This window comes from Astatotilapia calliptera, chromosome 2, assembly GCF_900246225.1.
Source record: "Astatotilapia calliptera chromosome 2, fAstCal1.2, whole genome shotgun sequence".
In the NCBI taxonomy this organism is placed as follows: domain Eukaryota; kingdom Metazoa; phylum Chordata; class Actinopteri; order Cichliformes; family Cichlidae; genus Astatotilapia; species Astatotilapia calliptera.
Genome location: NC_039303.1, coordinates 1,090,785 through 1,105,516, shown reverse-complemented (window position 1 = coordinate 1,105,516; position 14,732 = coordinate 1,090,785). Strand labels below are relative to the sequence as shown.

The following is a 14,732-nucleotide window of genomic DNA, read 5'->3' as shown; positions in this document are numbered from 1 at the left end:
ATCTGATAACAGACAGGGAGAGAGGTAGTATGTGTCTGGGTGTGAGAGTCCTGCTCAGTAGTGATGTGCGATACCACTGATTTCCTTTCCGATCTGATACCAACTAATATCAACGATACTGATCCGATACCGATACTTTGTACAAAAATTTATTTTATTTATTGTATCTTTTATTGTATCTCAAATTATAGCGTCATAATGATTACAGGACATCAGATACTTGTTCTTATCACTTAATAATGCAGAATTCATCACATAGAAATAAAAAATCTGAAGTTATTTGAACTATTTGAACACCTTGCCAGCCTGTAGCACTAAAGGACTCAGTGAGAGCACCTGTCCCTGTCCTCTTCAGTTCGCCTCAACATATGCTCGTCATATTCTGTGATATGATTTACTCTGAGCTGTTTGACAAGGTTAGTGATGTTGCCACAACCATTCATGCCAACCCTCCCGATTTTTCCAGGAGAATCCCGAATTTCAGTGCCCCGGAGCCACCATTCTCCCGAATTTCTCCCGATTTTACACCCGGACAACAAAATTGAAAAACCATATCGCAGAATTCATAGGGCCCAGCCAATTCCAGTTTCCAGATACTTAGTTTTAATATTACTCTTATTTCTCTTTCTGGGTCGCAAAAAAACTTTTAACATATTTTCAGGTGAGAATGTAGCTGTGTGAACTTCAAATATCTGAGCCGACACATCGTCTTCAAACCCCCGCGGTCTTTCGCCACTCGGGTTAAACATGATGTATAAGTCACTTTGATAATTAAAAATGTTATTGTTTGGCTTTTTCAGTGTTTTATTTGTTCGGGAGTAAATCGGGTTGGCTGAGATTAAAGTTATTAGATTAAATTAAATTTAACTTTATTAATCCCTCGGGAGGGTTCCTCCGGGGTTTTCACACAGCTGAATAAACATCAAACAGGAAATGATTAAATAGAAGTGTGAGACGGTCGAGGGTTTACACCAGCGCCCGGTTATATTTTAGATAGCAAGGAGCAGACGGCAGAGTTTCACTCCACCGAGGGAGCTCGTGACGCACTACCTGGCCTTCTTTAGACCGCGAAGGCCGGGTCCTCAGGTGGAAGCAGCCTCTGAATTTGGACCCCTGCAGTTTCTGGGCCGGCCCATTAGAATGGTGATATTTAACATATTTTATCCGATAAATAAACACTGTAATTTATTTATCCCCCCCCCTTTTTGAATGTCTTCCTAATTCTGAGGTCTCAAGGTTGGCAAGTATGACCACAACACCTCCCTTTTTTGACACATGTATCGCAAACCACGCCTCGGCTGTTTGTTGATGTAAAATACGCCCGCACATGGTTCCAATTACGCTCAGCCAGTGTTGTGAGTGCGCGCGCCAAGGGGCAGCAAGACATTTATACAGCCGCATTTCGCACATGACTATGAAAGGCGGAAGAGGAAGTAGTTCCTTGGAATGTAGACAATCCGAATGATATAGTTTCTTTCCTCTGTGTTCCTGTTAATGATAATATTTTTACCCTAAATTACTAAAATATTGATATTTTAATATGAGAATCGATTCTAGAACATAAACGATTGGTATCGGAGGAATTGATATTTCAGGATCAATCCGCACATCACTACTGCTCAGATGGGGCAGTTGTTACAAATGGTCACACTGTGGTCCTTGCATGTATACTTCTCACATTTGCAGCAGGTGTTGACAACTCTTCTCCTTTTCTCTTTGCAAAGTTCGCACTGCCTCCTGCTCTTACATTTAATGATGGGAGAGTGGCCTGTAGCCGCTGCAGCAGTAGTCACAAATCTGACTACTGCTGCAGCGGCTGATGAGCGAGGAAGGTGCCCTCTCTTTGCTATGTGTGGGTTCACCAGCATTTCTCCCACTTCTTCAATGAAGACCCTCCGTCTGTGTCCTTTCCGCTTCTGCCAGGATGACTCGATTGATGTCCACAGGACGTAGGCATTGTAAAGTGAAACATCAAGGACGTTGTGGAAGAGGGCCAGTGGCCAGTAATTTGTTCTCCTCCTGCAGGAGTAGGTGCCAACAACCTAACAAAAAAAAGAAGCATAAAACATACATATATATTAGACATGAATATGAGCAAGAATGAATAAATATATGCATAACTGGTTCGTAATGACACCTACCATATCAAGGTTGTCGACACCTCCTTTGCATTTGTTGTAATCTTCGATTATTACAGGCTTTCTCTTCCCTTCTTTGCTCACGTCTGGGCAGCGGTGTTTTGTGCTTAGTAGCAGCACATTCTTGCCCCGTCGGGGGATGTAAGACACAAGTGTGTGGGTGTTTGTAAAAGCGAAGATGGAGGAGAAGATCTCTCTCTTTTTTGCCTGGAGCAAATGAGGTGGAAGCTCAGGCTTGTTTTGGCGAATTGTGCCAACCAGGGCCATTTTCCTCTTGAGTAGCTCATCTGCCAGTGCACAGGAAGTGAAAAAATTATCACAGGTGACGACGTGTCCCTGGAGCCCCTCTGTCATGTCCAGGACCACCCTCATCCCCTGGTTGACTTCAACACGATCTGGAGCTGCTTTGCCCGTGTACACCTGCAGTCTCCATGCGTAGGATGTTTTGACATCACAGGCTGCCCAAATCTTGATACCATATTTGGCCGGCTTCTTTGGCATGTACTGCCTGAAGCTACACCTGCCTTTGAACGCGACGAGTTGTTCATCCACACAGAGATCTCTGTCTGGGCTGAACAGCATCTCCAGGCGGTGCGTCCACATATTCCAGACTTTGCGGAAGGGAGTCATCTTGTCAACACGGCGTGGGGGGCGGGATAGCTTATCATCGAACCGCAGTGCTCTGCTGATGTGGTGAAACCTCTTCTCGGACATCGTAGCCCGGAAAATGCTCCGTCCCCATTTTTCGCTCCAGAGGCTCAACGTGGATTCGTGTTTTGACCTGTAAACACCGGACAAAACGAGCAGCCCCACATAAGCCCGAAACTCCTCTGCGTCTATATCTCGCCAGCCGGGAATTTTGCGATTCCCATGCAGGTTTGTCATGGACACAATATGCTTCACGATCTCATCCGTTAGAAACAGCGCGAAGCTGGATATGGGGTCAACGATTCGGAGAGTGGCATAGCGTGTAGGTCCCGGGGTCAGACCAGTGGCTGCTGGGATGTAGCGGAACGTCTCAGCGTTTGTGGGAGACCAAGATATTTTTCCATTTTTTGACGTCCATGCTGCTTCATCAATTTTCTCTCCGTTTTCATCTCCGGCCGCTGCTGCTTCATCAATTTTCTCTTCGCTTTCATCTTCATCCGAGTCGGAACTGGACCCCAGCTGCTCTGTTTCTGCCTCCGATACCTCTTCCTCCTCGTCCCCAGATTCCACGGGGGATAACGCGGAGCTATCCTCGTACTCAGAGTTCATGATGACTGGATATCACGGATATTTAAATAGATTTCCTTATGCGGCCAGGAGATCGTTTCTCTTGCCTTCCCTTTTGCCAGCACGTGCAGGACTAAACCGATTCAAAACTCTATCCGGTTAGTCGTCACGCATGGACCCTGCTTCCGGTCAGTCCAGCTAACGTAAAGCTACAAACATCTCTACTGTTTAGGCTACGTCCACACGTACACGGGTATTTTTGAAAACAGAGATTTTCCGTTTCCGTTTTAAAAAAATCCCGTCCACACGTGAAGTTTTGAGAAAAATATCTCAGTCCACGCGTAACCCCCCCTCCAACAAAACAAAAACAAAGGCAAACGCTGTAATGAGCACGCCAAAGCAACAGGTGGCGATATAATCCTAACCTTGCAGAAATGTTGGCCAATCGGAAGTCTTGAAGCCAGGGCGGGAAAGCATCAACAAAGACGGTGGAACTTTTTTTTACTTCCAACTTTATTTCTTAAGAACAATAACAACAAATATAAAAAGTTTGGCTTCTTACTTGAGAACTAAAAAGCATTCGAGTCTTTCCTACTAGAGTCAGTATAGCCAAATAGCACATTTAGGTAAAAAAGCACAAAATCCGATAAGACATCGCATAGAAGCAGAACTGAGTCGTACATGTGACAGACAGTGAGGTGGAATTATTCCTCAATATCACACTGGAATATGAAACAGCAAAAAAAACAAAACAAGAAAACGTGGACTGGGAGACTTGTCAGGGGAAATAAGGTTAGCCTACCATACATGTATAAACGAATGCCCTACTGTATTTCAGTAGCCCAATTATAGATGCCTTTTGCACCTTTAGGTTTGACCTAGTAATGATACAGCTCGGCTTCATTTCTTTAACTACTGTGTAGCTTAACCTACACGAAGTCATCATAATGACAGATTTATATTCATCTGAATCTGCAGTGTAACTGTGTTGGTGTTGAATCCCTACCTCAAGAATGTTGTAGAGTTAAAAGTATAGGAAAAGAGAACACTTAACCTAAAATATTTAAGTGTAGCACTTAAGTAAATATTAATCTTGGTATTCCACCACTGATTTATTTTTAACATTTATTGTGGTTAATTAGTTTTTCATTGTTTTATTCTACCTTTTGTCAAGGCAAAACTCAAGGGCCACAGACAGGACAGACTTGAAAGAAGACTTTCAACTGAAACACATTTGCGTAATGTTGCAGAGGTGGACATACAGATGAAGAAAAGAATTCTGGATATGATGGAGACATCTGAGAGGCGAGCTTCTGAACATCACAGTAAATTATAAGTCACTCTTGAGAGACAAGTTCAGTTGCAGATGGATTTTTACTGCTAAGACAAGTCATGCATCCACCACCACAACCTTTCAACCTGCCACCACACCATGGTGGGCACATCTATGCATGTGCACCACCACCACACGCTGTACCTGGCTCATTTCCACCCAACAGTACCATAACTGAGCTGCCAAGCAGCACACCCTACCCACCCCTCCAAATAATCAGACCCAACCAATATAACCCCTTCAATAAAATTATCTTATCTTACATAAATAGGCTGTTGATTTTCTTTACTCGTTTCAGTTATTACCAGCAAAATAGTTGCATGTTTAATCATCTGGGAATTTACCCAGATTTATTTATTTAGACAGAGATCTTAACCCCCCCCCCCCCAATGTTCAGCACAAAGTTACACCGATGCATGTTCAGGATCACAGTGCATAGATTGTAAAGTGTCACATATCCTGACTTACAATTTCTGTAGATATGACACAGTCCTTCAATAGAACAGAAACCCTTTTTTATCGATGGGGAATTTAGTAAGGACTCTCCTGACCCTCCTCCTTTCTGATGTCATGCAATCAGCTCTGTAGTAAGTCTGTGTGTCTGGGTGGTTGTCCTTTTCCTGCTGAATTACTTCAGTGACTGTAATCTATCATGTCCCTGTTAGCCTCACAGTAGTTGTGGAGGACAAATCTGGCATAAATGATAAGGGGAAGGTCATTCAGATTAATGTCCACAATACTCCAAACCATGTTTTCAGTCTGCCAAAAGCACATCCAATGACCAGGGAGAGACTGGTCGTGATTGATGGCGAAAATATCGAAAATATGTGTACCATTGTTACACATCCAGTTCCTCAGGGTGTCTTGGCTGGACTTCAAGGTTCAACGACAACACAAAACGGTTTATGCTATATGGTGATTGACAGCTAGTGGCAGGTCTTATCAGTGGGCCTCTGATCAGGTCCACTGCAGCAGCTATGTAAAAAATGCCTTCTGTAGTACTTGGGACATGTTTTACTTCGACCTCACTGGATACCAACCCTGATGTGCAGGTCATTAGGATCATTTGGATGGTCACTTTGAAACAGCACTATTTAATTAACTAACTACCTAGTGTTATGGAAAACTTGGGTCCACTTGCTACATTTGCAAAACCATCTATCAGGAGCCTTGGTGTTAGTATTGACTCAGCTCTGACTTTGGATGCCCATGTAAAATCTTTGGTTCGCTCCTGTTTTTATCATTTGAGAAACATTGCTAAGCTGAGTCCCATTGTATCGCGCTCCGAATTAGAAATTGTCATTCATGTATTTGTTTCATCTCGTCTGGACTACTGTAATTCTTTGTTTACTTGTTTATGTAAAGTCTCTTTGGATCGTCTGCAAGTTGTTCAGAATGCTGCTGCAAAGCTTCTGACCAAGTCCTCCAAGTTTTCCCATGTCACACCCCTGCTGATTCAGCTGCACTGGCTCCCCGTTAAATTCAGGATCCAGTTTAAGGTTTTGACCTTGACTTTCAGGGCCCTGCATGGACAAGCACCAACATATATAAGTGAACTTTTGCATCCATACATTCCCAGCAGGTCCCTGAGGTCATGTGACCAGGGCTTGCTTGCTGTCCAGCACACGAGGCTGAAAACAAAAGGCGACAAAGCTTTTGGAACTGTGGCCCCCAGATTGTGGAACTCTCTCCCTTTGAGCCTGAGATCTGTGGACTCAGTGGTCGCTTTTAAAAAACAGCTAAAAACCCATCTTTTTAAACTTGCTTTTAGTTGATTTTTATTTTTAGGTTTTAGCTTCTGTGAAGCACTTTGTGATTTTTATCTTGAAAGGTGCTATATAAATAAAGTTTTACATACTTACTTACTTAATCCTTGTTACAAGTTCTCATCTGTAGGCAAGTGATTACAGACTGTATATAAACGATGGACGTAGTCATCGTGACATCAGCCATGGGCACTTAATCGATATTAAATGAAAACCAACATTCAGAAGATCTAATTGAAGTACTCTTGCCCATCTTTTCTTTCTAAATTCTGTCTCCTTTAAATCATGTAGTGTTTTCCAGTTGAAGTCGGAATTTTCAACTCGTCCACGAACTGGCCAAAAGTCCTGTGATGTCATTTGTTGTGAACACCACAACAATGGAGGACGTTGAGCAATGATATACCTATTGCTTAGTCTATGGCTATTTGTCACATGTGGGGGCCACGCAGCCCGTTCTCACTCCCGAGGCGTAACATGTCGACCTTTTTGTCACGTCCCGCGGCGTTCCTGAGGAACGCGAAAGGAGACCTTCGGCGTTCTTATGGTACGCGGCGGGTTATGGCTGGAATCCAGTGCAATGACGCTCCCGCGGTAATAGACGTTCCAGCCCTGTATTCCAGCCCTAAACCTAACCTTATCCCTAGCCCTGACCATAACCTTATTCCTGACCGTAACCAGGACTTTAATGATGTTAAATAGCGTGTTTCTAAGCGATTTGAAGAAAAAGAGCGAACATGTGTAGATTCAGTCCAGACGGTTCTCATATTTCCTGTTTTTTCCGAGGTCGTCATTTAGGCACGTGGTGGGTAGCCGAAAACGTAATATGGTGACGATTTGTCACCTAGCGTAAAATGTTACGCTTTGGGTGTGCGAACGTGTTGGGCCACGTTGTTATTTATAAAGCCTCGTTGCCAGGTTTAAAAAATATATGTTACTATAAGGTAGACTTGTAGTCAAGACCGCCTAAACCAGGACCAAGACAATACCAAGACAGACCGAGTCAAGACCAAGACAAAGTCGAGACGAGACCAAGATTTTATGCATTGATTAAAGTAAAAACAAAAGGCATTTAATGCCATTTTAACCCAAATTGACACCATTAATCAACTGCATAAACCACTTTGAGGGAGGAATGGTTTGCACACTTGATCAATACTCACCCATTGGCTGTGAGCCAGAGAGGGATCTTCCTGAGAAATTGATCAAGTGATTGTATGACTTGCTACAGTTATATAGCAGCAACCTGAAGATCAAGCTGAAAGCATACGCTGCTTTACTGTCCATTTAGACTGTAATGGGTTATTTTGTCATACATCACAAAATAACCATGATGTATACTGTCTTCACTAATACCTGAAACCAGAAAATCAAATAATAAACTCTAAATAAATGATACAATTTGAAAAGTTTCTGACATCAGTGGTCATGGAAACCAAAGGCAAGACAACTGGCCTTTTCTTTGGAACCACAGCAGTTGCACCACATTGGTCATTACAAATACTTCCAGTTTATACAGGGCATGAGTTTTTCTTTTTTTTTCTTTTTCCTTTTTGTTCTTTTGCCATCAGAATTATTGTCTAAAGGCCAAGAAAGATGCCCAACGGATTTACTTTACCAAATTGATCATTACTGTATTGGTCCATTCGATTGACCTTTGTCTTTATTGTTTATTTTATTTTCACTTGCTACACACGGGACAAACATGACTGGGGGAAAGAAAGAGAGGTAGGGAAAGAAAAACAGCAGGGAAGAGGAACAAAGGCAAAAAACAAAAACAAACAAACAGACAAAAAATACAAATATCAATCACCTGGATCACCTGTTGAGAAACAAAAAAGAGAACAACAAGAGAGCAATATAATAAACAACATCATTGCGATGATCTATGTAAATATAACAGTAAATACTAAATATTGAATATTATTGTGCAGCACATAAGATCGACAGTGCACAGTGTGTTTTGAGTTAGCAGCCAAAAAAGGTGTAGTTTGTGTCAGTGAGCACCTGTGATGATCTGCTAGAGGGTGTGGGGAGCCATAGCCCCGTCCTCCAGGGCATGAAGCAGGTATGGAGGAGTTTCAGGTTCCAGACATCCAGAGTCCCTCGGAGCACAAGAGACCAAGGAAGACCAACAGAGGGGCAACCGTGCCACTCTCTCAGAAAGAGCTGAGGAGAGCCCCAGATGAGGGGTCACTCAGCAGCCGCGGAGCAGAAGCCAGAGGGAGTTGCAGTGACGCGCCCGTGAGCTCTGCCGGCAGCCAGCTGTGCCAGAGTGGACCGGGCCCCAAAGGGAGCCCCAGGCTCCACGCCCCGGCAAGCAGCCATTAGGACTGAGCCGGTGCATACCTGAACGCCCATCCCTGGACACTAAGAACCACCAATGCACCGATGTCTGAGGGCATCTGCCACTGGCAGGGGGAGTGGTGGGGGGAGATAGGCCTCCATACCTTGGAGGGCCTGAGATGTCCCCAGAGAGGTGGCGTCTGATACCCAACCTGACATATTGACATAGACAAACAGGCACACACAGACACAAACATCCACTCCCACCCTCATGCTCTCATATGCACTTACTCAACATGTAGAGACAGACAAAAATAGACACTGTACACACAATCACACTCCCCAAGCATACTCTATACCCCAGGTCTAGGTACCTTTGCCCCTGGAGGGGAAACTGCACCCAGACCGAGGTAGTGTTACCCTTTTCCCTGGGGTGGAGAGAAGCAGACCGCCCCGACTCGGCAGCAGCAGGGAGGCCCCACGCTACAGACCCCAATTGAACGGCCAACTCCTCCTCCCAGAACCCCCACCACCACCACACACACACACACACACACACACACACACACACACACACACACACACAAAACATATTAAGGATTGTACATTAACACAAAACTGTTGTCGGAACCATACCATTTCACCAGAGAAACACACACACACATATGAAGAGAGAGAGAGTATGCATGGTATTCAAACGAATACCAAACAGCCATCATAATTTGTCATACAATGAGAACAGGACAAATCAACAACTGACAATGACTAATTAATATTAAAATCTGTAACATAATGTTTGGAGTTTAGTCTGTTACTGTTGCTATTTTTACCATTTCTTCTTGGAGCAACTGTAACCCACATTATTTCCTTAGGGATTAATAAAGTATTCTGATTCTGATTGTTTCAGGATGACCTGCCATCATCCAATCACACGTCTGCTTACCTGCATCTGTTGCTCGTTTCTCTTCGTCTTCTTTTCTCTTTTTTCTAAACTGAGCACCTGATGGCTTTGAACTTTTCTTGTCCATCTTGGTTTTAATTTTGCACTCCAGTATGAACAATCATCCCCCAACTCGAGGATCACCACAACATGATCTAACAGACCTACACCTTAGTTCACAGATTCACTTTGTTTATTCCTGGGATTTCACACAACCCAGGATTCAAATCATGAATACATAATGGGCTTGGATTTACAACATTATGAATGAAATGTGCTCTACTTGGAAGCAGCAGGTCTTCCTCCCCTTTCGACGGGTTGTGTGTGAGACTTTAAATCATCAAATAAATATAAATTTTAAATTGTTATTGATCCTTTACCCCGAGTCCTAAAGTGTATATTTATTTTCTTACTCCTCTTATATATACTGTTGGTTTACTTGCACTGCTGTAACTGGAGCCTCGTCGTCTCGTCTCTCTATATCCTGGACTGCATGTAGCGGAGATGACAATAAAGTTTACTTTGACTTCAGCAGCGAGCATGCGCACCGAGGGCTCTCGCGCTCACTTTTCGCGTATAGAATTTCGAAAAAGACATCGGTGCAAATTATAAGTCTGTATTATAATGTCTGGTGTTTTCGTGTTTGTATTTATTTTCTTTTATTTTGCGAGTTGGTTATTAGACGCTGCCCCAGCCGGTCAGAGACTCCCCCGCCGCCCCGCCCTCTCCTCCCTGAGCCGCAAGCAGCAGGCGCACCTCGCAAACGGAGGGCGCCCTTACTCCCAGCAAATGGGCGATAGAAAACCGATCGGTGCCTGTGACATCCCCGCTATGCGCTGGCATGACGTCGGGGCAGCATGAGTGCGAGCATTTTTTTTTGCCGGTGCCGGTGATGCCGCCCCTCACCACGATGCCGCCCCGGGCAACCGCCCGTATCAAAAACAGCTTCTGGTGGCCGGTATTGACAACTAACTCTTATGACTGTCTTGCTTCTCCGTTGCGTGTTTGGCATTTTTTAACCTTTATTTTTAAAAAATAAAATTTTTTCCATAAAATACATTTCGAGAAAGATTTCACTGCTATTATAATTAGGCCTTTAGATTGGCACCAAGGTTGATTTTGATTCATCATTATTTTTTTTGCAGGGGCACAGTAAATGTAATAATCATAACCTATAATGGTATATGATGTTTTTCACTTTTTCCACACTAAATGTTTATTACCTTGCTAACGTAAATAAAATTACAAGCTCAGTTTGAACTAGAAAAACATTTATTTTAGAAAGATAAACATGAACATTTATGTTGTTGGGGATGGGGAGAGAGACAGACAGGGAGAGAGGTAGTATGTGTCTGGGTGTGAGAGTCCTGCTCAGACGGCGCAGTCGTTACAAATGGACACACTGTGGTCCTTGCATGTATGCTTCTCACATTTGCAGCAGGCGTTGACAACTCTTCTCCTTTTTTCTTTGCAAAGTTCGCACTGCCTCCTGCCCTTAAATTGAATGATGGGAGCGGTCCATGAAGTCGCTGCAGTCAGATTTGTGACTACTGCTGCAGCGGCTGATGAGCGAGGAAGGCGCTCTCTCTTTGCTATGTGTGGGTTCACCAGCATTTCTCCCACTTCTTCAATGAAGACCCTCCGTCTGTGTCCTTTCTGCTTCTGCCAGGATGACTCGATTGATGTCCACAGGACGTAGGCATTGTAAAGTGAAACATCAAGGACGTTGTGGAAGAGGGCCAGTGGCCAGTAATTTGTTTTCCTCCTGCAGGAGTAGGTGCCAACAACCTAACAAAAAAAAGAAGCATAAAACATACATATATATTAGACATGAATATGAGCAAGAATGAATAAATATATGCATAACTGGTTCGTAATGACACCTACCTTATCAAGGTTGTCGACACCTCCTTTGCATTTGTTGTAATCTTCGATTATTACAGGCTTTCTCTTCCCTTCTTTGCTCACGTCTGGGCGGCGGTGTTTTGTGCTTAGTAGCAGCACATTCTTGCCCCGTCGGGGGATGTAAGACACAAGTGTGTGGGTGTTTGTAAAAGCGAAGATGGAGGAGAAGATCTCTCTCTTTTTTGCCTGGAGCAAATGAGGTGGAAGCTCAGGCTTGTTTTGGCGAATTGTGCCAACCAGGGCCATTTTCCTCTTGAGTAGCTCATCTGCCAGTGCACAGGAAGTGAAAAAATTATCACAGGTGACGACATGTCCCTGGAGCCCCTCTGTCATGTCCAGGACCACCCTCATCCCCTGGTTGACTTCAACACGATCTGGAGCTGCTTTGCCCGTGTACACCTGCAGTCTCCATGCGTAGGATGTTTTGACATCACAGGCTGCCCAAATCTTGATACCATATTTGGCCGGCTTCTTTGGCATGTACTGCCTGAAGCTACACCTGCCTTTGAATGCGACGAGTTGTTCATCCACACAGAGATCTCTGTCTGGGCTGAACAGCATCTCCAGGCGGTGCGTCCACATATTCCAGACTTTGCGGAAGGGAGCCATCTTGTCAACATGGCGTTGGGGGCGGGATAGCTTATCATCGAACCGCAGTGCTCTGCTGATGTTCTGAAACCTTTTCTGTGACATCGTAGCCCGGAAAATGCTCCGTCCCCATTTTTCACTCCAGAGGCTCTTCGTTGATTCGTGTTTTGACCTGTAAACACCGGACAAAACGAGCAGCCCCACATAAGCCCGAAACTCCTCTGCGTCTATATCTCGCCAGCCGGGAATTTTGCGATTCCCATGCAGGTTTGTCATGGACACAATATGCTTCACGATCTCATCCGTTAGAAACAGCGCGAAGCTGGATATGGGGTCAACGATTCGGAGAGTGGCATAGCGTGTAGGTCCCGGGGTCAGACCAGTGGCTGCTGGGATGTAGCGGAACGTCTCAGCGTTTGTGGGAGACCAAGATATTTTTCCATTTTTTGACGTCCATGCTGCTTCATCAATTTTCTCTCCGTTTTCATCTCCGGCCGCTGCTGCTTCATCAATTTTCTCTTCGCTTTCATCTTCATCCGAGTCGGAACTGGACCCCAGCTGCTCTGTTTCTGCCTCCGATACCTCTTCCTCCTCGTCCCCAGATTCCACGGGGGATAACGCGGAGCTATCCTCGTACTCAGAGTTCATGATGACTGGATATCACGGATATTTAAATAGATTTCCTTATGCGGCCAGGAGATCGTTTCTCTTGCCTTCCCTTTTGCCAGCACGTGCAGGACTAAACCGATTCAAAACTCTATCCGGTTAGTCGTGACGCATGGACCCTGCTTCCGGTCAGTCCAGCTAACGTAAAGCTACAAACATCTCTACTGTTTAGGCTACGTCCACACGTACACGGGTATTTTTGAAAACAGAGATTTTCCGTTTCCGTTTTAAAAAAATCCCGTCCACACGTGAAGTTTTGAGAAAAATATCTCAGTCCACGCGTAACCCCCCCTCCAACAAAACAAAAACAAAGGCAAACGCTGTAATGAGCACGCCAAAGCAACAGGTGGCGATATAATCCTAACCTTGCAGAAATGTTGGCCAATCGGAAGTCTTGAAGCCAGGGCGGGAAAGCATCAACAAAGACGGTGGAACTTTTTTTTACTTCCAACTTTATTTCTTAAGAACAATAACAACAAATATAAAAAGTTTGGCTTCTTACTTGAGAACTTAAAAGCATTCGAGTCTTTCCTACTAGAGTCAGTATAGCCAAATAGCACATTTAGGTAAAAAAGCACAAAATCCGATAAGACATCGCATAGAAGCAGAACTGAGTCGTACATGTGACAGACAGTGAGGTGGAATTATTCCTCAATATCACACTGGAATATGAAACAGCAAAACAAAACAAAACAAGAAAACGTGGACTGGGAGACTTGTCAGGGGAAATAAGGTTAGCCTACCATACATGTATAAACGAATGCCCTACTGTATTTCAGTAGCCCAATTATAGATGCCTTTAGCACCTTTAGGTTTGACCTAGTAATGATACAGCTCGGCTTCATTTCTTTAACTACTGTGTAGCTTAACCTACACGAAGTCATCATAATGACAGATTTATATTCATCTGAATCTGCAGTGTAACTGTGTTGGTGTTGAATCCCTACCTCAAGAATGTTGTAGAGTTAAAAGTATAGGAAAAGAGAACACTTAACCTAAAATATTTAAGTGTAGCACTTAAGTAAATATTAATCTTGGTATTCCACCACTGATTTATTTTTAACATTTATTGTGGTTAATTAGTTTTTCATTGTTTTATTCTACCTTTTGTCAAGGCAAAACTCAAGGGCCACAGACAGGACAGACTTGAAGAAGACTTTCAACTGAAACACATTTGCGTAATGTTGCAGAGGTGGACATACAGATGAAGAAAAGAATTCTGGATATGATGGAGACATCTGAGAGGCGAGCTTCTGAACATCACAGTAAATTATAAGTCACTCTTGAGAGACAAGTTCAGTTGCAGATGGATTTTTACTGCTAAGACAAGTCATGCATCCACCACCACAACCTTTCAACCTGCCACCACACCATGGTGGGCACATCTATGCATGTGCACCACCACCACACGCTGTACCTGGCTCATTTCCACCCAACAGTACCATAACTGAGCTGCCAAGCAGCACACCCTACCCACCCCTACCTTTGCAGGGAGCAGGGCAATTTTTCTTCACACAAGCACTTTTGGAGGATGATATTTGAAATAATCTGCATCGTTACCTATGCTGGGAAATTAATAACTTATGTTGGGAACTTTTGGGGCTGCATCTGTATGCTCAACTGTTGGCATGTTAAATGTTTTCTATTAGCTATTATGCAGCTCAAATCCTTTGTTCAAAACAGCACTTTGACTTTGACTTAAGTGTAAGAGGTCTTCCTCCAAATAATCAGACCCAACCAATATAACCTCTTCAATAAAATTATCTTATCTTACATAAATAGGCTGTTGATTTTCTTTACTCATTTCAGTTATTACCAACAAAATAGTTGCATGTTTAATCATCTGGGAATTTACCCAGATTTATTTATTTAGACAGAGATCTTCTCCGAGCAACTCA

The 14,732-nt window shown here is 43.7% G+C and overlaps 2 protein-coding genes across 2 annotated transcripts; both read right to left on the bottom strand.

Moving 5' to 3' along the window:
- Positions 1-1,619: 1,619 nt before the first annotated feature.
- Positions 1,620-3,751, bottom strand: LOC113009412 (piggyBac transposable element-derived protein 4-like). Its single transcript, XM_026147691.1, has 2 exons — positions 2,142-3,751; positions 1,620-2,042 (listed from the first exon to the last, which is right to left on the bottom strand). The coding sequence occupies exons 1-2, from the start codon at positions 3,393-3,395 to the stop codon at positions 1,620-1,622; spliced, it is 1,677 nt and encodes a 558-aa protein (XP_026003476.1). The 5' UTR covers positions 3,396-3,751.
- Positions 3,752-10,628: 6,877 nt separating this feature from the next.
- Positions 10,629-13,172, bottom strand: LOC113030007 (piggyBac transposable element-derived protein 4-like). The gene is made up of 2 exons (XM_026181011.1): positions 11,563-13,172; positions 10,629-11,463 (listed from the first exon to the last, which is right to left on the bottom strand). Exons 1-2 carry the CDS (start codon positions 12,814-12,816, stop codon positions 11,047-11,049), a joined length of 1,671 nt encoding a protein of 556 aa, XP_026036796.1. The 5' UTR covers positions 12,817-13,172; the 3' UTR covers positions 10,629-11,046.
- Positions 13,173-14,732: the final 1,560 nt, after the last annotated feature.